The 25370-nt window shown below is 37.9% G+C and overlaps 1 protein-coding gene across 1 annotated transcript; it reads left to right on the plus strand.

Annotated features, from left to right (window-relative positions):
• LOC117394483 (uncharacterized) lies at positions 1-25359 on the plus strand. The gene is made up of 12 exons (XM_059020768.1): positions 1-609; positions 839-958; positions 1282-1334; positions 1709-1888; positions 2360-2467; positions 16524-16632; positions 16775-16852; positions 17336-17584; positions 22142-22265; positions 22985-23378; positions 25075-25152; positions 25267-25359. The coding sequence occupies exons 1-12, from the start codon at positions 396-398 to the stop codon at positions 25357-25359; spliced, it is 1800 nt and encodes a 599-aa protein (XP_058876751.1). The 5' UTR covers positions 1-395.
• The last annotated feature ends 11 nt before the right edge of the window (positions 25360-25370 follow it).

Raw genomic sequence — 25370 nt, forward strand, 5'->3', positions numbered from 1 at the left:
TTTTTTAAGTTCTTGCTGTACTGTTACAAGTTATAATTACCTTAATGAATATTATAGAAATACTTTATACCCACTTTTTTTGCATATTTCATATCTCTTTATTATTCTATTATGCATGTTCTGAATTAACCCCAAAGATAAAATATGGAAATGGGGGTCTTTATTAAACATGCCAACTACCCTGCTGAAGCAGTAAAATATGATGATTAAGAACAGAGATAATGAGAGTATAAAAATAAAAACAATGCAGAGAGGGTGTAAATTAATACTTTAATGTAGTATAATCTAAAAAGAGTCAGCATTTATATCCACCACTATTAAGGTCAATTTATTTAACTGAACTATACACATCTCCATGTATCTCCTTTCCCCAATGCTTTCTGTTCAGTACATGTATGAAGAACTTGTTTGTGTACTGTGGTGAGTATTCTTCAGCTCCTGTGGAAGTGCCAGAGAATCACAAGCATGCAATCTGTGACCTGACCTTGGCAGATCGACTTGCCATTTACAATCATGTGATTGCAGAGACCAGCCGGCAGAAATCTAAGATAGAGTCTACAGAAAATGACGATTTGTACGTGGATTTAGCCAATAAGATCAAAGTAGTAGGTAAGTGCAAGGAACTCCTTGTTTATGTTCTTGCTAATTATTTAAGGAACACTATTTAAAGGAGAAAAAAGAAAATGCCTACTCAGAAATAAATTAAGAAATGTTTTTGCTAGAAAAAACCCACTCCTTGGGTCTGTTCTTTTTCTCTTTCTGACTGTCTTTTGACCATTGCCCAGTCATTTTGCACAGAACCTGTTCATACTCAGTGTTTAAATCTGTTTTGCTGTAGATGAGGACCAGAATTGTTCAAAATCACATATTGAGGTTCTTGCAGAAATGAGGGACTATAAGGAGGCGTCAGTCCTACAGATCCAAAAATGTTCATATTACAAAAAAGTCTTACACAGAGGTAAGGTTTAACAATTAAACTAAATAATGTATTTATAAATTCTAACCAGAATTATCCAATTAGGCTGACATATCATTATTTTGTGCATACTCAGCACTTAGCAGACAGTATTGATGGCAGTGTTAATAACATCTAAGTTTGAACATCAAACAAGTCTTTGCTGTTAGTCTGATATTGATTACTTGACGGTTACAGCAACGCTTGTTTATTTGGTTATGATTCAGTCTACAGGAGTGTTTTAGTCTTAAAATGATTGGAGTCTTTTGTAAATCTGCCTGCAGACAAGAACTTCACTGCTCCCTTTGTTTTTTTTTTCACTGTAGCTTACACACGGTCAGTCCAACTCAAGTGGACCAACAGGGATTGCTCATCCTTGGCAAGTCAATTATTTATGTTTTGGTGGAAAGCCCTTGAAACTTGCCTTAAAGTGACAATAAGGGTATTTGTCTTTGCATTTTTACCACCATGTGGTAACATTTGTGAAATGCTGAGGATAGGGAATGGTCCTTGCACAGCAGAGTACATACATGGCCTACATTTGTGAACTTGGGTAACCTCTATTAATGGATAAACTGTAACAAACATTTACACCAAAATAAGTCTCAAACTTAAATTAACAAATAAATAGTTAACTCAGTTGGCATCTATCTACATCTTAATCCTGACATATACAGATGGTACTCTTGTGTTTTCTTTTAAATTGCCGTCGGATAGCAAGGACTCGAGTACAATTGCCTATTCTGATTGCAGGTTATTCGAGAGGTGATTGATGTGGCCTCAGGGGAGCTGGCCAGGCTGTGGCAGCTCGAGGACGAGACACCCCACATGGCACGAGGACGCAGCAGGGAAGGCAGCCCGTCCCGCACTGCATCACAGAGGTATGATGAGTTTCAGTCCCTGCAGTTGGATAGTATTAGAACTAAAGTCATTGTATTTTGTATCTTGTCTTAATTGCACTGTAATTCTTTATGTATTTTATTTTGTATACAACTGTAAGTCGCCCTGGGTAAGGGCGTCTGCAAAGAAAATAATAATAATAATAATAATAATAATAATAACAGTATGCCGCGTGCATAGGCAGACATGTAAGGAAGCCATGGCCAAGAGTACCACATCCTTTTTTGTATTCATAAGAAATGTGGACTATTATTCTTCTCCATTGGTACCATACCATTAATTCCAGGATTGCTTGTATTCTTATCTGAATGGACCAACAGGTAGTCACAGAATATCTCCTTGATGAACAAGAAAATGGGTATGGTCCACCATACAGCTCTGGCCCCCAGCATGTGATAAAATCTGTTGAGCAGTGAGCCTAAGTAACGTGCTCCTTATGCAGTATGTATTTATTTATTTATTTATTTATTTATTTATTTTCACAGACGGAAAATCAGATGACAGGAGGTCAGCCTCAGTGGAGTCCCGTCAGTCGCATGGGAGCTCAAAAGATGCAGAGCGTTCACGGCACAGACTGAAGAAAAGCCGGGATCGGGATTCCAGGAAGAAGAGGTATGTAGCCAAGATGCAAATGTCAAGGGTTTGAAAATATAGAGAAAGCATATATCCTTCCAACAATATCTATAAACTCCTATATCTATATTTTGAAAGTTTGTTATTTCCTTAAAAAAAAAAAAAAAAAAAAAAAAAATTCTCCTGATGAAAGACACAGGGACCACAAAAGAAGAAAATTAACTTGTTCTTCGCTGTAAAATATTCTGCTGAAGTAAAATTACTGTATCAAAAAAATATTTAATATAAAGCGGTATACATTAACTCTAAATAGGATTACTTTGAGGAAAAAGATATACCACTGTAGAAAACTTGTGCATTACTTCTGATTAGAGGTCTGCTCGGGCTTAAATTTAAAACCCGATCTAAACCCGACCAAACAAATCCGAACCCGAAACGAGCTTGAGACCTTTGAAATATTTGCATACATGACCCGACCATCTCCACAAGTATCATAATTCCAAACATACGTTATTGAAACTAAATACCTTCTGTGTAGAGTCTATTCCCGATTTCCAGTTAAAACTTAAATAAAGAAAAAAAATTACTCTCAGTTAATCAGATCTCATTACTTCCTTTCCTAATAATTCAACATTGCATGATTTAAAAGAAGACAACAACAGACTTCTTTAAAACTTTGTTACCATAAAATAATTTTGGACAAATGTACGACTGACTTGGCCCAACAACAGGACGAATACATCCGTTTTCAGTGTGCTGCTGCAGAGATGAATTTGCCGTCATATTTCAGTTATCGTATGCAAGATTTGCATTGTATAAAGCCACATTAACCTTTATTATCGCTGAATACAACAATGTCGTAATTTTTCCAAACAGTGAATTTAGATGGAACGTTCCACTGCTACACATTCTCCTGTTGATACTAGTGTTTTTTTTGGTTTGTTTGTTTTTTTTTTTACTCCTTCCGCCTCAATGCCATATTAATTTTGAATTAATGCCACAGCATTTATTTTAAATTGCTAAAAACAGCGGCGACGCTTATTCAAGAGCGGCGGTAATAAGAAGTACTATGGTTTTCGAAAGGCGCAATTTTTTATTGCGTTTTTTTTACGGTATTTGAGGGAGGCGTATATTGAAGTTTATTTGCTTTGGGAGGAAGATAAGTTAATCCTGTGTCTATCCCCTAAACAGCAATGCCACAGCGAGAGCTACACTGTCTTCTGCTCACCATTGACACTCCAAAACGCCACACACCCCCACTCTCCGAACTTCTTGTCTGGATCAGGATTCTGCAGCGTCTCTTAGCCAAAATAGCGTGCATACAACCAAAACAAAAAGGCATTTTCACCACTCGAATCTGCCGCTCCCTCCTCTCATTCCCGCGCAGGCGGTAATTATACTCCCCCACTCAGCTGCTCCCACCCACTCCACTCAGACTAACCAACCGGGTCTATCCCTGCTCCTTTCCCCATTCTATGTGGCGTGGTTGTACCCTTACATTACATGCAACACATCCACAGAACAAGACAGACCATACAAACAAACGGGACAACGTAAAAGTCCAGCTGACACAGAACGGTGCCGCGTCTTCCAGCGGCAGTGTTGACGGCGTCGGGGAGCCGCGTCTTCCAGCGGCGGTGTTGATGGCGTCGGGTAACTGCATCCTCCAGCGGCAGTGTTGACGGCGTCGGGGAGCCGCGTCCTCCAGCGGCAGTGTTGATGGCGTCGGGGAGCCGCGTCCTCCAGCGGCAGTGTTGATGGCGTCGGGTAACTGCATCCTCCAGCGGCAGTGTTGACGGCGTTGGGTAGTTGCGTCCTCCAGCGGCGGTGTTGACGGCGTCGGGGAGCCGCGTCTTCCAGCGGCGGTGTCGACATCGTCGGGGAGCCGCATCCTCCAGCAGCAGTGTTGACGGCGTCTGGTAGCCGCGTCCTCCAGCGGCGGTGTTGACGATGTCGGGTAACTGCATCCTCCAGCGGCAGTATTGATGGCCTTGGGTAGCTGTGTCCTCCAGCGGCGGGGTCGATGGCGTCAGGCAGGTGTTGACGGCGTCGGGCAGCCGTGTCTTTCAGCAGCGGTGTTGACGGTGTTGGGCAGCCGCGTCCTCCAGCGGCGGTGTTGACGGCGTCGGGCAGTGTTGCCAGGCGGCCCGAGGGAGAGCCCAGTTTCCCCGGGCCAAGTTGGGGCCGCAGGAGGACTGTTGGCCTTGGCGGCGTTGACAGCGTCGGGCAGCCGCGTTTCCCAGCGGCGGCATGACGGCTGTTAGCAGCGCCAGGCAGGATTGCGAGGTGACCAGGGGAAGGGCTGCGTTCCCCCGGTCCGATCTGGGGTACAGCGGAGCCGGTCACTGGTGTTGAGTTGGAGCTCGGGGGTGGGACAAGGACCCCCAGCTCGGAGGAGGGTGTGATCGGGGTGATGGTGAGATCCCGGCCTGCGGCTCAGCCAGCCAGGGAGGGAGGCCGGTTCCCTTGGGTAGGCTAGTGCCATGGTCGGGCCCCCTTGCAGCTGCAATGACCCAGTCTGGTGGTCCAGCTGTCCCCCTGTATAGCGAAGGAAGTCCAGGCAGAATATGCACCGGTCCTGGACAGCTGCTACCCACACAGGACCCTATCTTTCCTACTCCCTGACTCCCACTTTCCCTTATTCAGTCACTCGCTCCCCCTCTCTTTCTCAGACTCTAGTTCTACATCCCTCCCAGGCTTCGTTCTCACACACTCTCTCGCAGGCCCTCTTTCACTCTAATTGTCACGTCTCAGTGCATTCGTCCACTCACCACTTGAACCTGCAGCTCTCTCTCTCTCTCATTCCCGCGCAGGCGGTATTTTTACCCCCCCACTCAGCTGCCCCTCCCACTCCACTCAGACTAACCAGCCGGGTCTATTCCTGCTCCTTTCCCCATTCTATCGTGGTTGTACCCTTACACCACATGCAACACATCCACAGGACAAGACAGACCTGACAAACAAACGGGACAACATAAAAGTCCAGCAGACACAGAACAGTGCCTGGGTCGCTACAATAGGATAGCATATGAAAATACAAACGTTTTTTTTTCATTTTATTAATTTTTTTATTTTAAAACACATTTTGTGTGAAACCTTTAACAAAAAAAATTAAATACATTTTACTATGGTAACTTTTTTGTGCTGCTGTATAAATATTAAAAAGTCCCTATACCATTAAATATTCTTGAATATGACAGTTCATTGGAGTTTTGAGTCTGCCACCTACACAGGAATGTGCCAGTGTAGCTCTAGGTTTCTCGTTGGTATGGAATCTGCTTATCACATGCCCTCAGTAAAAATTTGATTTTACAACAGCTAAAATATAAAGTAAGAAGAAACAACAATGCCACTGTCTACATGTTAGCACCAACCCTATCTATTTGGGATGATATAGTACACTAAACTTGAATGGATATTACAAATTATAATATGAAATGTCCTCTAGACATCAAATATAGGTTACCTTATGTGGGAATAGGGAACAGTCTCTACCTTTGTTGGGTACATACTTTGAATGTCTTCTAAGACCAAGAGAATGATCTTAAGGCTAATTTAGTAGAGGGAGATAATCTATAGCAGTCATCTCCTTTACATTTTCTCTGACCTACTACATCTAACTTGGGTCAAGCCATAATCTCCTCCATCCTTGTGTTAAATGAATGTGAGGATTGTCATCTATGAGTCATACCTTGGGACCTAAAAGGTGTTTGTAATCCACTGAAATGCATTCTGGTTCCCACTTCCCAGTATCAAAAGTCCTACTGTATGTCATTTAAAAATAAATAAATATAATAATAATAATAATAATAATAATAATAATAATAATAATAATAATAATAATAATAATGATGATTTTTAACTCCAGCCCCTATCTCAAAGGAAGTTAGAAAGGCCAAGAGAGAGATAGAAATCAGTACTGCTAAGGGGGCTAAAACTAATTCCAAAATGTTTTTCCAATATTATAACAGCAAGAGAACATTCAAAGAGGAGGTTAAATGTCTAAGAGACACAAATGGCAAAATTACTTTTCACAGGTTTTTACAAAGGAGGACACGGACAACATGCCCCACATGTCGACCTGTTCCTATCCAAATTACAAACCGCTGACCAAGATCATGCAACAGTCTCTTGACGCATGGGTTGTACCGACAGACTGGAAAATTGCAAACGCAATACCGATCCACAAAAAGGGAGACAAAACTGAACCAGGTAACTACAGACCAATAAGCCTGACTTCTATTATATGTAAACTTATGGAAACTATAAGAAGATCTAAAATGGAAAATGTAATAGAAATGTTACAGAAAATAGAATTGGCTCGACATAATGTACTGGCATTTTGCACTCCTATAACTTTGCTCGCATTACCTTGTATGCTTTGCCTAAGATAAAGTTGAAACAAGGAACCGCAAGATGCCTACACTGCAGCTGTGGCTGTGAAGATAACAGGATGAGCCAGACGTGTCTTTTTGCACAGATACCCAAACTACCCATCCTGTTATCTGCTTGCTTAGCTATATGCCACGTATGCATAGTTATAAGTTGTTTTTTCTTATATGCTAATATCTAAATCATCATTGGCTAACCCTCTGCCTTGCTGACAGTTTTAAGGTATATAAGAAACTGATCTAACTCTGTATGTAGAAACACTGCTTGATGATTATCTAGCACCCTGTGTGTTGAGAGTGTTTTCAGTTTGCAAACTTAAGAAATAAAGGCCTGTGTGTTTGGAACTCGCAGTCTCTCTTCCTTTTATTAGAATTTCCACAACAAAAATTACCCATATGGTAACAATATCCTGGGAGACAGTCATCATGGTTTTAGGAAAGGGAGATCGTGTCTAACTAACCAGCTTGATTTTTTTGAGGATACAACATCGACAATGGATAATTGCAAAGCATACGACATGGTTTATTTAGATTTCCAGAAAGCTTTTGACAAAGTCCCGCATCAAAGATTCATTCTCAAATTGAACGCAGTAGGGATTCAAGGAAATGCATGCACGTGGATTAGGGAGTGGTTAACATGTAGAAAACAGAAAGTACTTATTAGAGGAGAAACCTCAAAATGAAGCGAGGTAACCAGTGGTGTACCACAGGGATCAGTGTTAGGTCCTCTGCTATTCCTAATCTACATTAATGATTTAGATTCTGGTATAGTAAGCAAACTTGTTAAATTTGCAGATGACACAAAAATAGGAGGAGTGGCAAACACTGTTGCATCAGCAAAGGTCATTCAAAATGATCAAGACAGCATTCAGAACTGGGCAGACACATGGCAAATGACATTTAATAGAGAAAAGTGTAAAGTATTGTACGCAGGCAATAAAAATGTGCATTATAAATATCATATGGGAGATACTGAAATTGAAGAAGGGATCTATGAAAAAGACCTAGGAGTTTATGTTGACTCAGCAATGTCTTCATCTAGACAATGTGGGGAAGCTATAAAAAAGGCCAACAAGATGCTCGGATGTATTGTAAGAAGTGTTGAATTTAAATCAAGGGAAGTAATGTTAAAACTTTACAATGCATTAGTAAGACCTCACCTATAATATTGTGTTCAGTTCTGGTCACCTCGTTACAAAAAGGATATTGCTGCTCTAGAAAGAGAGCATAGAAGAGCGACCAGAATTATCCTGGGTTTAAAAGGCATGTCGTATGCAGACAGGCTAAAATAATTGAATCTGTTCAGTCTTGAACAAAGAAGACTACGCAGTGATGTGATTCAAACATTCAAAATCCTAAAAGGTATAGACAATGGCGGTGTTTACATGAAAGTTTTAATCACGGTACTACAGTGCATTCATGACATGTCACACGCAAATGACGCATGATTGTGCTCGTTCCAAAAGTGCACGGCAAAAAAAGTGTGTGACTTAAGTGTCATTACACTTTGGTAAAGCACGATAAAGTGCGTGCTAATTGGCCTAATTAGTCCCAAAGCAACAAACTCCACAGTCGTGCAAAATACTTAACGATAGACTTTCATGAAATAACACGATACCTCCTCCACTTCCCCTATGTAAAAGAACGCTCATCTCTGGGATACGGTCTTTCTGTCCTCCTCTGTACCGTAAGTTAGATTTTCCTTATCCCAGTCTTACTAATACAAATCAGTTAAATATCCATCCATCCATTATTATCAATCCGCTTCTCCTGATGAGGGTCGCGGCTAAATTATATATAAATTGCATATAGAGATGTTGATTTATACCATTATTTATTAATTTCAGTGTATTATGAACGATACATGAGAACTACTAGATCGTCCTAACCAGCATTATTATCATAATAATAATAATTCTACGAATAATAGCTTTTCCCGCAGGATGTTTCAAGCTTCCACCCCTCCTGACAGCACGCTGGATGGATGAGGAAACTCGTTCCCCCCTCCAAATTATTGCGGACCTGGGGGTTATGGATGAACTGGATCGACCTCGCCAAAAATAAATGCCACCATTTTCACCAGTATTACCGGTGCTCTGATTGAACTTGGTATAAATAGAACGCTCCTGCAGGTACAAGATAAATTCAAGAAACTGAAATATCTGTACCTGCAGGAGAGAAAACGCCTGCAGTCCTGCGGTCAAAGCTCGAGGTCCCAATAATGGGTGACCGGCCAGTGGCAGTGGCATCAGACCATTTGCTGGAATCCTCATCATTCCAGACGTCCTGTGAAATACCAGCCCCATAAATACAATATGGTAACTGCGCCAGCCATCATTTACTTTTCTAAATTAAAATATGCTACCTCGGTAAAGTTAGCTTGACGTTTGATATTCGTTTCGACTCAAGCTAACCCAACATGAATGAAAATGGCTGTATCTCGCCAACCACAGAAGCTAGAGTGCTCAAACCAACTTTAATTTAAAGGAGACCAATTGTGGATTGTTTCACGGTCTCTGTTTTACATGTGAATCCTAAGAATAATTTATGGAAAATAATAACATACCGCACATTCGCACACTTAGCCTCAGCCACGCGTAAAAGGGCTCTATCTCCTCAACCACAGTAGCTAGAGCGTCCAAACCAACTTTAATGTGAAGAAGACCAATTGTGAATTGTTTCACAGCTTCTGTTTTACATGTGAAGCCTAAGAATAATTTGTGAAAAAACAAATAGTTGGGGATATCAAGCCATTTTACGCATGTCGGGCTAAGTGTGTGCGCATATGTTTTGTTTTTCACATATTATTCTTAGGATTCACATGTAAAACAAAAGCTGTGAAGCAATTCACAACTGTTCTTCTTTAAATTAAAGTTGGTTTGAACGCTGTAGCTGCTGATCCAGGAGCATTGTCTGATCAACAGCACCAAGAGGTGGTTGTGTTGCACGCCGAATTTCTGCGCACAATACGATTCCTTTCCTGCAAACCCATTGCATGGGACTGAAGGAGTTCTTCCCATACAAGACTTAATCTAGCCAGTGTTTGTCTGCGTCTTCTCCATCCATCCATCTTTGTCACAACTACGTTGTAAGTAGGCCTATGATTTTATATACCCTTATAACTAATTAGCAAATACACACAAATTATGTATTTATTATATTAACAGTGTTTGTGTAAGTTTCCACATTTTCTGCATAATTAATTTTAATATTTCAACAAAGTACCTGTGTTTGAAACCAACACATCATGAGTTGTTTTTAATATATTTGTTCCACATTAACGCATATTTGTGATTATTGAACGCATAATCCTTTTGTTTAGCACATTAACAGTTTTGCAGTTGGCTAAGACTAATATATATGGGTGTGTGAAAGGACATCATTAGCCTAAGAAGCATAAGAAAAGCAGTAATGGGAATTGGTGAGTGCTGTCGGTTTTTGTACACATGCTACTTCTACCATTTCTAGAACAACTAATTCTAAACAATAATAGTAATAACTATTATTATCTTCTTCTTCTTGGCAGCATGAACCGTTTTAACTGCAAGCCCTTTGCATTCTAGACAGATGGGGGGTAACCTTCTCTTCATCTCTGCCTAGCGCGTAAAGCCTCATGTAAACCCCTGTGCATTATTTGAACGATATCCTTCATCGCGCAGCATCTCTTTTCAGCGCGTTTGGTGATTTTTAAATAAACCTTCCCATTATTTTATTATTAATGAGGTCGTTTGCATTTGGACGACTAAATTCTCTCTCTAAAATAAACTCTCATGTAAACGTGGAAGCAGAACTGTCATGACCATAAAAGCGCGAGTCTGTTGTCACGCTTTTCAGTTTTTGCTTGTAAACTGCCCCAGTGTCGACCCAAGGGACTTTTTTGACCTGAAAAAAGAAACAAGGACCAGGGGTCACAAATAGAGAATAGATAAAGGGCCATTCAGAACAGAAAAAGGGGGCACCTTCTTACACAGAGAATTGTGAGGGTCTAGAACCAACTCCCCAGTAATGTGGTTGAAGCTGACACCCTGGGATCCTTCAAGAAGCTGCTTGATGAGATTCTGGGATCCGTAAGCTACTAACAACCAAACGAGCAAGATGGGCTGAATGGCCTCCTCTCGTTTGTAAACTTTCTTATGTTCTTATGTTCTTAAAGCTTTCTTTCTATTCAATTGGTTATACAGTGTCGGATACAAAAAACAAAACAAAAAAAGTTTATGTAATTAAAATATAAACCTTACTGTTAGTTTCTTTAATAGTAATCACGAAATGTTTAATGTATATAAAATGGTATCCAATACATTTAAAATACTTTATTTAACTCTTTCCAAACTGCAAACCTCCAAAGAGTTCCAGCAAAAATAACTCCACGCAACAGACCCGATGTATGAATATGGATTGATTTTCTTCTAAGAGTGTTTAAGAATGTATTGGTTTTACAGAATTGTATTTCTTTTTGTTCTAAAATGAATGCATTCTTACCCTTAAAGAATAGCAAGATATGATGTAAGCCTAAACTAAACTGGTAAAAAAATAAAAATCGTACAAATTAAAATCAGATTTAAAATTCAGTTTAGAAAATAATAATAAAAATACCTCTGTATATGATCAGAACTTTGAGACAATTGGTCCCCTTTTAAAGGAGAACAGAAATGCCACGTCGCAGATTATTCATACATCAGGGGTGTGTTTGAGGATGAAGGGCGATCTGGATATTTGCACTTAAGAGGGTCAGGTATTTCTCACCAGGCTGGGGAGAGTAAATGTCTGCCCGTGGCCCTCTGAGATCAGCCTGACAAACTGAGGCAGATGAAATCCTGCCTTGAAGCACCAGGTAGCTAGTTCACTAGGCTGACCAGGGGGACTAAAATCACACTGGATGATATAATAATGAAAAAAGTCTAAAGAACTCAGTAAAATTGAGTACTACCTGGGACAAGTGTCTGTACTTGTGTACACTGAGATAGACTTTAGCACACTGAAATCATGGCAGCTTCAAATGCAAAGGTAAGACAATGTACCCTCTTTTTTTATTTGTTTAAAGCATGTTAAATACAAAATTAAACTGAGCAGGGAATGTCTGCAACCAAATTGAGACTTGCATGTACTGAAAACATAGATGACGTATTTACTGTAACCAGGCACTAGTTTGGATAAGTGTACGAGAATAGCAATATTGGAATGAGTTGAGAGTTTCTATGCTTAAAATCACCTGTTAACTAGTATATATTTGTGTTTTAAGTACTACCCAAAGGATCTTGTGAATTTTATAATAGTAAATCTACATTATGTGGCATTTTTGTGCTCGTCTTACAACCCTTTAACCCCTACTCTTCCCCTGCCTTGTCAACATTAAAGTTTACTTGAGGTTTGATTGTGAAAGTGGCTACTGTTGTAACTGGTAGAGACAGATACCTAAAAGCTAAAGTAAACAACGCAGCATCTTGAGTGTTATTTTCACTGTTCTACTCAGTACAGCATTGAGTGTTTTGATAAAGAAAGATCCATGACAGTAGTTACTTAATATAGAGTCTCAAAATTAATAGAATATCAAAGGTAATTCTTCCTAGGTATTGATATCTTTCTTTGTCGTTTATTTGAAAACTACACGAACAAGGGTGCTGTGCAGTGTATGACTCATTAAGCACGTTAATGACAAAACAAATGCCTGTGTGAAATCAATGTCAGTTGGCTTCCCAAAAGAAGCCTAATGATGCCTCAACAACAGATTAAACTCATTAAATCCTGCTGCCTTTTCCAGGTCCTGGTATTAAGAATCTTAAAATACACCAAGCCCCAAGTCCAAACAACTTATATAATTACCTAAATGTGTTGTCACATTTTCTAGAGAAATTTAAAAGTACTATTAGAAGTTACTTTTCAGAATCCTCTTTATTTATTTTTTGTGTGTGCATATTTAAGATTATATATTTATAAATATCACAGAATAACTTTGTGGTCAGATATTCTACATTTACATTTTAAATAACAATGACATACTTAGTAATTCTAAAATGATTTGACATATGTACTGATTAGTCAACTAATGCAGCAATCCCTGTGCAGTGGGATGTCTTGCACACCCTCAAGTCCCTTGAGGCCTAGGGGCCCCAATGATTGGAGCTGATGGACGCCATCCAATTTGTGCATCAAGGTCAAATTTTCTCTTCATATAAAGGTGATCCCTGATAATATGTCTTGCACTGTACAAGTATGTTTGTGAAAATGAGTTGGGGGATCATCAACTTTATATATATATATATATATATATATATATATATATATATATATATATATATATATATATATATATATATACACAAAAACAGTGCGCCTCATTATAGTGCGGAATCGGTTACAACACGGTAGGGTCGTGGGTCCCATTTGCTCCATAATGCCATATATATGTGTGTGTGTGTGTGTGTATATATATATATATATATATATATATATATATATATATATATATATATATATATATAGTAACTTTAATTATATGAAACAAATTAATTTAAAGTGTTTAAACAACTCAGATGAGAGACTTAATAGTGTCTCATTCTATTTTTATAATATTTTCAACAATCTTCAATTGCTGGGTTCTTGCTACAGAGTCAGCTGCTATTTTAATTTAATATGACTGATTATTTTAAATAGTTTGATTAATTATGCAGTTGCATGTAGGTTTTATTTGTTGTTGAATGGTTGGTAAACTCAACTTAATTGCATAACTAAAATAAATTAATTCCCTTTTTTGTCAATGATTTTTATTACAATTTTTCAAATATAATTTATGATTGATTACAAAAAGTGCACACCAGTAACAAAAACATAATTGTATTAATGTTTGTGAGATAATTTGACATGTGGTTCAAATAACTGACATAGAATAAGAAGGTCTTAAAATTCCATATTTTTAAAAAGCTGTTCAGTCTACGACAAGCACTACGAAGAGTAAGATGTTCCCAATCTGAGAAATCTGGTCCCTTTCCCCTTTCCAATATTTAAGAACTAGTTTCTTTAGTATTATTGATGAATAGCTTAACATTTTTAATGAAAGAAAGACCTTTCCAACCAAAGATGAACTGGCAGGCACAACTAGAATCGGGGCCTCAGTTTAACAAGTACTTGAGAAAGATGTCATGACAGACCTTACTGTCTTACCTCTGGAAAGGTATTTTCAGAAGAGTACGTTTTGCACTTATCTGTTTTTCACAGTCAGGAGTGAGTAAACTGGTCGATACTGACATGTCCGCTTCTGCTGAAATTATGATATCCCAGGAAAACAGGGCACACACATGGAAGTTTGCTGTGAGTGTGGAATGTTCAGCCTTCATGAGAAAATGTTTCTTTCTAAATGATTTGTCAGACAAGAGATGCAGCAGAACCACTCTTTGTAAAAACACTTCACACTATAGTCAAAGCATTGAAACTATTTTATTTCTTTACAAGTATTCAGTGACCTAATGCGTACATTGCTACATTTTCCAATTTATATATGCTGCCCTTTTTTTTGCAGTTTTGAAATAACAAGACAGCATTCATTTAAGTGATGAAGGATAAACAGTAAGCATGTATACAATTAGCATGCATTTAAGTAAGCGACTAAATTGATCTAGCAACAATAATGGCAGTCAAATAAAAGAAGGTTTACAGTAGTATGATAAACACATTTTACCATTATTCTATAAATTGTCATACTTGATGTCCTTTATTCCTAATGTGGAGCAATCACTTTGAACAACTACTATTTCAACCACCTGTGTGTATAAACATACTACACCTCATTTATTATTATTATCATTATCTTTTTATTTATTTAGTAGACACCTTTATCCAAGGTGACTTATAGAGACTAGGGTGTGTGAAATATGCAGAGTCACTTACAACAACACCTCACCAGATAGACAGGTCACAAGAAGGTTAAGTGACTGCTCAGTGTCACATAGTGAGTCCGTGGCTTAGCCGGGATTTGAACTGGAGACCTCCTGGTTACAAGCCCTTTTCTTTAACCACAGCCTCATTATTGTTTTAAAAGATGCAGTGTCAACTATGGTACAAATGGACAGTGTGGTACGTTGAAATGAACACAATAATATAATAGGATGTTTATAATATTATTGTGCGTGTTTATTTCAATAGAAAGTGAATAGATCATTTTCGAGATAGTAGATCACTGACACCTGTTATAAATCCCTGTAAGTGGCCTGTTGAGTAATATGATTGAATACCACTGGTTTAGCACACACATTAAATAAAGTAATGCTGACGTTAACAGGTGGCGTGTATTCAGGTAGCAAGTATTGTGTAGTGATAAATATCTGTATACATTAATACATTCATGGGATGTTGTTATTTTTAATCAAATATATTTAAAATTACATTTTGTATTATTAATGGAAAGCATTTCCAACAGGCTCCACAACCTACCGCCTATTGAAATAATTACACAATACATCAGTGAATATGTGTGCATAGCCTGCAAATTGCATTCTGTATATTGTGTGTAATATTTACATACAGTACAATTGCATTATATGCTTAAGCAGCTGATATAAATTCAAGACTTTGTTTGAATCATAAACCTTGTGATGTGATACCTGGGAGAAGGCAGCAGCACTAGAGGCTGTACAGCAGTGTTTTCTCTTATAAAAGCGTACCACTGTATTTTTGCAGTTTTGCCATGCTTGACCCATGTTTATACAAATACGCATTCAGTGAATATTAAATAATTCATGCAGCCAGCCTTGACTTCAGTTGTATTTGAAGAATTGTGTTAAGAGTGCACACCTTTTTTCTTCTTGCTTTTGAATAGGATGTTCTCAATGCATCCATTATTGTTGATTATTACTATATTCGATTAGGAAATCGGTTAGTGATTTATAGCTGGTTAAGTAGGCCTCTAATTAGGTAAAAGTAAGATATTCCAAGATTAGTGCTATGTGAAACCAAGCAATATTGTTATTATTATTATTTATTTCTTAGCAGACGCCCTTATCCAGGGCGACTTACACCCACGACCCTCCGGTCAAGAGTCCAGAGCCCTAACCACTACTCCACACACATTATACAGTTTTCACACTTGAGCAAAATTAATCTGTTGATTCTGGTAGTCAGATCCTGGAGTAGTTAATGCGGCTTTGCACCCTGTTCTGTTCACACTAAAAACGAATCCCAGATTTGAAGACGTTTTATTTTTCTTCAGTGTAGACACACTAAAGCTGGAGTTGACTGCAGTGCAGTTCTGTGTAAAGCACATTTTTGTGGTTATAACACATGCAGAATCAAAAATGTAGGTCACATTTTTTTTTAATGTGGTTTTGTTTACACGTGCTGATGCAGGGTCAAATGACTCTGGTAGTAATTCATACAGGCTTGAAACTACCCCCAGATGTGGATTAGTTAGTCCAGTAGTCAGTCGCACTCAATGATGCATTAAGGTAAGTGTGAACGAAACAAGGTGTGAGTCTTGCTTCAGTTCAAACTCAACACCACTCTAAAGTGCCAGTGTGAAAACGGTAATAGAAAAATACAAGTGCAGAATATGGTAGATGCTGTTGTGAATATGAGGATCAATAACGTAGGGCTGTTTGAAAGCATGTTATGACACTTGGTTGACATTGGGGGTATGCTACTCTATTGTAACAGAACAGTTGCCAAATATGTATAACTACTGAGCTGATAGATCTTGTTATAATTGTAAATTGTAGGTTTCATCTTCATCAAGGCGAGGAGTCAGGCTGTGGCTGATTGTCTGGGCCCTTGTTGCTCTGCAGTCTCTTCAGTCCTATGGACAGGATTATTCTGGAAACCATTCAGGTGAGTGAAACTTTCCTCATTCGTTTATAATGGAAGAGACTGATGTGTGCAACATACTTTATTTTTAATGTCAATTAATTCATTTGATTGTTTCATCATGATATGTGAAGTTTATGCTTAATTATCTATCTTGTTGATGAAGGAGATTACGATTCCCATGCCAATGAAGGATCAGCGGTAGAAGACTTAAATGGAGAGCCATCAGGATACCCCCATCCAGGTAGCAAATCTGTCTGATTCATACTTGATGTGAATTGTCTATTTATAGGCAGATCTCAGATTCACTAGTTTGAAAAAAAACACCTTGTAACTTGATTTCAGTACACCTATGCATAAAAAAAGAATTCTTATTGGTAACCATTCTCTACAGTACTATCTCATGGGGTCAACTGCATCCTAAGTGTGTATATATACCATGTATTTAGCTTTGCTTTGCAAGAACCTTACAATTCCAGCAACTCGTTGTCAGCGATATGCACAGAATGCCAGTCCGTGGCAACAGGGTTAGTGAAGGCACCAGTGCATACGACACATTTACACATATCTAAAGAACTGCTGTGTTATGAAACTTAGTAAAGACATTTCATAGAAAGGCGTTGTCCGTTTTAATTTGAATTGAATATAGAAATGCAGACCAGCACATATTCCTGACCAATCCCTCATACTAACCCTGATGGTTTTACCATGTAACAAACTCTTTCAGATGAGTATCCTGTGGAGCCCACACCTGGTTATGAAGAGCACACAGCTTCTGGCTACCCCTATCGCCAAACCACTCCACTGGTTACAATGATCACTGAAGAGGATTACCCCTACACCACCACCACAGAGTCCTATGTTGCTGCTAAAGAGGTCACCACCATGACTACTAGAGTGCCGTACCGCTACCCAACAACCACCCCCGAGCCATATGATGACTACTTCCCTGCCCCTGAAGTCTATGATGATGAAGGTATTTGTTTAAAATGTTTTTGTCAGTTCATAGGGAAGTTATTTTTTCTTAATACATTCGCCAGATTAACTGTACATGGTAAATTATATACAAAGTTTAAAAATCCCTTTAGTTTAAATAGGCTGTCCCACACAAGACACATTATTCATATACAAACTGAATCCCTGACTTGTGTATGCTGTAAATATTATAAAACGTATATATTTACTGTTGTCAGTTTCACTCATGGTGGGTAAAACAGCATATCTGTTAAACTTGTATAAAGGCTGATACTATGGTAGGTTTTCAGTTAGGTGCTTCTAGATCTAAAACTGTGCAAATACTGTTGCTTCATGAGAAGTAGTCTCCACACTATTAACTCAGACTTACTAATGCCCTTGATTCTGAAATCTGTTTTTATGACATGATTTGGTTTTAGAAATGACCACTAAGAGATCAAACTTGAATTCCTGCCCCTTCTGCAACTTTGGCAACTTTGAGTTAGTTAAAATAAATAAATCAATAAATCAATAAATAGAAATTCGGAAGAGAAAGAAAAATCTGTCAAACACATTAGGTAGTAAGCCTGGTAATTTATGTTCTAAACTGAAGCAACAAAAGAGAATAATAGAGAATATACATAATAGGATATTAATCAGATAAGAAATCTTTATCTACTCCTCCACCCTATATATAGTATACTTTCAAACTTAAACAAGAACATCAGTCTATCTAGATATTTCTACCATACCATCTGAAATATATGAAACATAAATATTTCATATATGAAATCTCAAATGGCAAAATGACCCTTGGTAAGTTTGGTAAATGCTTCTATGAGATCCCTATGGGCTCAGGTACTGTTGTATAATTCTTATTTAATTGTTTTTCAGTGATATAAAGATAGACTGCTGTCTAGGCCAGTTCTCCCTCATAACAAATGCATACAGTTATCAAAAACCCTACATTTATTCCATACTCATACTACTGTAAAAGATGAACAGCAGTGGGCACTGTTGCGTGTGCTCTTTTTCAGAATATTCTTTATCACACGTGTATACCTTGGTACTCTGCAGACCAAGGCGTCAATTTGATTAACTTAACCTATGCCACAGTTGGATTTCTTAAAGCATTTTACAGCACTTTGTAATCACCCAAGATTGCATCAATCACTGTGGTTATCCCCGGATTACTCCTAAAAAAAATAGGTGATGATTAATGCAAACATTCACTCACTGGTGCTGAAAAATGCTATCAAATTGAAATAGATTATAGATTTCTTTACCATTTTGACAGTTGTATTGACAATAGAGAAGTTAAGGTTTAGTGTAGTAGAATTTGGCTATATATGTTTGGGATTAATTCAGACAGACTAAATGATGATATAATGTTTGTGGCATAATGAGTACGTTTTTATAATGTCTATTGTTAACATTTTCAAACTATATTAAACAATATGTTAATGTATAAACAACTCAGAAGACATACAAAGGTATAGTTTAGTGTTTTCTTTAAACCACAAGTTTAATCACTTCGAAAGTTTTTTTTCTTTGTTTTCCATTGTTTCATGTACTGTATGCATTATGTACATCCCATGGCAGTCAGTAATAGTTTTATTTGTTAAAACTGTACATTGCAAAAATCTTAACTACTCAGTCCATCCTAAAATGTATAGACACTTTTAAATAATTATATAATGAATGACTTATTTTAGGATTTGTAGTGAAGGGTGAAATAACTCAAATAGTGCATGAGTCCTGTGACTCAACATCACTTGCACTGACCAATGCCAAACACTGCTTACATTAACTTGTAAAATGTGTTTTTTTTTTTTTGTTTTTTTTTTAAACAAATATATTGTTTGTTGAGGTGATTGTTTTTGGTGGTTTTTATTATGATTTGTAATGGTCAGTTTGGGGTTTTCCCAGGATGATACTGTCCCCCACATACAGTAAACAAACTCACTGTAACCCCCTCTATTCATCGCCTCCATTACTGAGTTATCATGTGCCTCTAAATCTGAGCTTGTTTGGGATTAACACCTTTCCTCATTCCATTCAAGTCATGTGATAATATTACTTTTCAACTCTTCCAGCTCTGCATATATATATATATATATATATATATATATATATATATATATATATATATATATATATATATATATAGGTTGGAAATTCTGGCCTGTGATTGGTTAAAACCTCATCATAGGAGCAAATATAGGTTGAACTATAGCCCTAATATCCTTACACCACCGGGTAAGAGTCTCCCCCTATCATGTGATTGGATCACATCACTATCAGTCCCACCCCTTTTCAAAGGAACAGCCTCTCCACTGCACTCCTCACCACAAGAGAAAATGTCTGAATGTGAAAAAACTGCTGAATAGCAATTCTGTGACTTAACAGAAAATGAATTGCAAAACATATTACAAAAAAGATGCCCCAAACACTAAAATGTCACTGTTTTCTGACTTTCTGAAATTCAAACAAATTCAACTCGACAGTGTAAACAAATATGACGGCCAGGATATGAACTGGATTATGCAGCAGTCAAGCCAGATGGAGAGCTGTACGCCAAAAAACTTTGATGACTATGCAGTATGAACTTCAAAAACATTTTCTGTTATTTATTTATTTACTTATGCTGTATCAGCTATATTTAAATAAAATATATAAAGTAATTTTTACTATCCAACCTTGCCTCACTTATTTCCTTGACTGATTTATATATTAAATATGTACTGCAGACTCAAGGGTGCAATGCCTCCAGCCTGCAGCTTTGGGCATTATAGCCTCCTGTCAGTAACAATAGTCTTCCTTCTGGGCCATCATTTTGCATTATAGTCCTCCTCTCCAGTCCATATTTACGTGAAGGGACGAACATGTTTGGATATTCGCTCATAATTTAAATATTTGTTCGGATAGTAATTCGTTTTCAAAAAGTAATAAAAGCCATTATATTTCTCAGAACGCAGGCAGTGTGCCTTTATTTTACAACAAGACCTTACAATATGTAACACGTTAAAATAGAAAACTATCCCAGGAGTAAAGAATAAGTTGTGTAGGACTTACTTTACCCCAGTGAATTAACTACAAAACAAAGGATGCCAAATAGCAGTTCAAGTTAAATTTTGCTCAAACAGTGTGTCTGCACTGAGTAACTGTGAACTCCACCCCCTGGTGTATTATTTCAATGGCAATGTGCACATTATAAAAAATAAAGATGTACTTTCTTTTACATATTTTAATTAAATTAATTTACTCAACTTAACTTAGTGTGTAGTTCAAAGTTATACATGGGACTACTTTATTGGCGTAAGGATATTTGAATATACAGACTTCTCGGGGGTTGGAGGCACTCAACTTTGTCTTGTGCCGCACAACGCCCCGAGGCATCTGTATATTCGATGTATACGGACACCCTGTCGGGCCTTATTGCAAATATATATATATATATATATATATATATAATTAATTTATTCTATTCTGTTCCCATATTTTAGAAGTATTGTAAGACAATTTATTTGGAAATCTATGCTGCAATCTTGATGTTATTGAAAGAAGAAAAGATTATGTGCTTACTTTAAAGAGTAAGTAGCAGTGTTCCGAAAAAATATTGTGTTAGACGTCCCCACGTGTTGTTACAACTGTTTAAATAACGTACCTTTTCATTGTTAACATCCTGACAACTTTTTACATTTCTAAGTTTAAAGTCTGTTTCAAAGCTCTTTTCAAAATGTCTGCTCTAGTGCATTGGGGGTCCTTGCAGGAAGAGCAATTTAAAACAAAACAAAAACAACTAGTTCTCTGGCTTTTCTGTTCTGTACCACATCCTGGATTGTTATCACTGTTACCTATTTGACAATATGGGCAATAATCCTTACATTATCAGTGCACTAGAGCGGAAATTTTGAAAAGAGCTTTGAAAACTTTAAAATAGACTTTAAAGTTATAAGTGTGAAAAGTGTTCAGGATGTTGAAAAGAAAAATTACAGGTACGTTATTGAAATAGTTGTAGCAACACGGGGGGACGTGTAACGCTATATTTTTCAGAACCCCGTTACTTACTCTTTAAGGAAAGGCAGCCATCAAAGATGACAAGACTGGTCGGTTTACATGCATCTGGGAATTATAGGTGACTGATTGTGTAAGACAGGAATGGACAACTGTGGCCTTTCCTGACATGTTCTTAATTCTTTATTTGAACAAATTAAACCTCAATCCAGGTCCTAAAGCTACATGTACATGTTAACTACATGTACTTCATTATATCTGTTATAGTTTGAGTTGCCATTCTCGGTGTAATATGATGGCAATTGTGATAGTAAGTGGCATCATCAGAAATGCAGTCATCTAAACACCTAATGCAGAGTGTGAGGCACATTGGTTTGCAGATTGTATGTAAAACTTCAACAAGTTATATAGTTTATAGTTTATAGTTTTTGACTCGATTAAACAGCTCACATGACTAGTCCAGAGCACTGAAGCAAGTTCAAAGAGGGCAGGTCAGAGTCTGAAAATGTGAAACCTGACCAAAAACTAGATATTCATTGGTTTGTTTGATCCCTCCTTACAGGGACGGATGTTCTTGCGGAGATGAGGGTACCCAGTGCTGTGGGAGTGAATATTGTGCCAGGAACCCAGCAGGACATAAGTGCTTATCGCCTTGGACCAAAAGTGCAGGTTAGACGGGAAACAAGGTATGGCATTCAGGGTACAGTATTTTACATGGTTATCAAAATCTCTTTCAGCCTTGTCTGTGAAGTGAGATACTGCGGTTTAGTCATAAACTGGTAACAATGCCATTTAGACTAAACATTACAATATAGACAAATACATTTTATCATGTTGCTAGCGACATTGAAAATAAAATGTGTATCTCCCTAACCAATTGAGAATTTCCAAACTGGAGAATGAGACAGGTTTTCAATTTGCATGAACAGTGTTATATATATAGTAATAAATCATAAGTAATCTGACTTCGAATAAGTAATCTGATTACATTTTGAATAAGTAATCTGATTACATTTAACTTCACTGCTCCTGTTCAGAGATGTGTATTTAAAACGTTATAAATCCCCAAATACTGTATTGAAATAATGCCCCAATATATACATTTTAAATGGAAAATAGGTATCCCAGGAGGTGCAGGTGATGGTCATATGCAAATATCCAACATAATAGGGAAAGGTGTTCCCAATTTTTGACTCTTGATCCCTTTCCTATTGTCCACCCTCCATACATCAATATTGTGTTTCTGGACTATGAACACTAATACAGAACTTGCATTGATTATGCATAGTGGAAATGAGCATGTTGACAAGTGCCTGAATGCACATGCTATAAAAAAGCAGTTCTTGTGCCCCCGTAGCTCCCAGGTAGCACCTGGAACGTGTGTTGCTTTTCTCTCTTTGCGCAGACTGGTTCAGCCGCATGGATTCCCTCAGGAGTTCTCAGTGGTTTCCACGTTTCGGATGCTGGAGGACACTCCACAGGAGGTGTGGAACCTGGTGGATGTGAAGGACCAGCAAGGTGGAGACCAGTTCCACCTGCGGCTCTACGGGGAGATTGGCGCTGTCAATGTCTTCAACGCGGCCGCTGCTGGGGAGGAGAAGGTCACCACTTTTGAAAACATAGGCCGCCTCTTCGACGGCGAGTGGCACAAGCTCTCGCTCAGCGCTCAGAGGAACCAGCTCACCCTGTATGTGGATTGCCAGCAGGTTGGCAGCGCCCCATTCAGTCAGTACGGATCCATCAGAACTGATGGCTTGACATCTTTAGCCACAAGAAGTAGGGATGCTGTAACCCTTCCTGTGAGTACTGTAGCTACCATGCTTATTAGTCTATGGTATGATATTGATTCATGTGTGATAACATCCTGAGGGCATAGCATTTGTGTAAATGTTCTGGTGTGAGATGTAGGCTGGTGGCATGATTGACAAGTGCGGACTACAAAATATTGTACTTTTCTTTACTTTTCTTTAGTACATCTCTGTGATTTAGAACCTACCAGAGCCAAATGTGAATCTGATTGACTGAGGTGATGATCATGTTGATCAGCGGTCCAGATAAGCTGTGTAACTGCCGTTTTTACGGATTCAAAAATCAGAAATACGCACTAAATTTAAATTGAATGTGTAAAATACGCATTGCAATTTTGCTGCACAGCTTGTCTACCTCCCCTAAAACTTCCACTAACAACTACATCTCCCAGAATACAATGTCTTAAATTACTAGGCAACTGTACACAAGAAAAACCAACCCAACAAACATTGTCCAATCTCTGGCTAGCCCTGTTGTCTTTGCAGCCAATTACAGTAAGAATAAGAACAATTCGAAGCTGCACAGGTTGAAGCGTAAACACCCCAGTCCAGCAACAAATCCAACTACAACTATCGTCAGAGGCAACCGCTAAAAAAAGGTGTCTATAATATTAAACAAACTGTTTAATAACTTATTAATGCATGTCCTTATTTTATTTATCTATATGGCTTTATATTGAAGTTTTAACATGCTCACTGAGTTTAAGAATTTAATTTTAAAATATAAGTAACATAATTAATTTGCAGTCAGTGTGATACCTCGAAAAAAATGCTGAGCCGATAAAGAACCTTGTAGAACAAGATGTACAGTAGTTCAAAGTAACATTGCAGTTAAAATGGAAGGCTCTTTTGTAATGCATACCCCTTTACCATTAAAGAGTGTACAGTGTTTATCGAGATTACTCATGACTTCAAGGTAATGTTGCATTTTACCCCCTGAAAATACATTTTACTCTCTCTAAAATGGGTAAGTTACTCCCAGATCCAAAACCTTATCTGGGGCGCTGATGTTGATGATATATTGTTTTCTATAAAGCATTCAGTCTTTAGATGTGTTTCATCTGACCGGACTCTGCAACAGTTCTTGATGAGCAGGTTGTTTGAATGGTTGTCAGTAAATAGAATGGTTATGAAACCACACAGTGCAGGTTGAAACATGGCTTAGAACATGCAACTTACACGGGTGTGGGAGTAATCTGTGCCACCTATGATCTCCCCTTTTGAACAGAGATTTCTATGCCTTGTTGCTAGTGAAAATGTAATTATTCTGAATGTGGGTTCAATGAACATAGAGCTCAACAGGAACACGTTTGAGTCCACAGATGAGTTATGACAGTACAGAGAAATAGAATGAGATCTTCTTTTCTATTACATCAAACAAGTAGCAGTAACCTGTCAAAATTCCAAAACACCTGATTACTTTAAGGAACCTGTTGTTTTCATTTTAATCCATACACTTAATAACATTAAAAGGAATTTTCCCAGCTTTGTCTTCCATTCCAACAGTCTTGTTTTTCTTTTTGTGTCACTTGGTCTTAAGGCCAGAAGGGTCCTAAAAATCAGAAAGAAAAAAAACAAATACGAGTGCCAAGCAGTATATGGTCAACCTTATATCCTAAGCATTTTGAACATCAGGCTTTTGTACTTTTGACAGCAAAATCAATCAAGATTACTTTCTGTCCCACAGGTTGATGTTCAGCAACTGCAGATTTACAGCAACCCCAACAAAGCAGGAGACGAACCCTGCTGTGACATCCCAGGAACTGTGAGTGTCATGCAATAAATGTGCCAGATAGTAAACTTGCATCAAACAAAGTACTGTACTACACTTGTATTGTGGGATAGAAATCCTGACCTTTTGTCTTTTTCTTTTTTACAGAAAGATGAACGGGTAAGTTATGCATTCATTCATTTTTTATTTATTTATTTATTTTTTTTTGCATTTTGTTACACATTTTATTGGTTCTATTAATTGTAATCTCT

The sequence above is a fragment of the Acipenser ruthenus genome, chromosome 3 (genome assembly GCF_902713425.1).
Source record: "Acipenser ruthenus chromosome 3, fAciRut3.2 maternal haplotype, whole genome shotgun sequence".
Taxonomy (NCBI): domain Eukaryota; kingdom Metazoa; phylum Chordata; class Actinopteri; order Acipenseriformes; family Acipenseridae; genus Acipenser; species Acipenser ruthenus.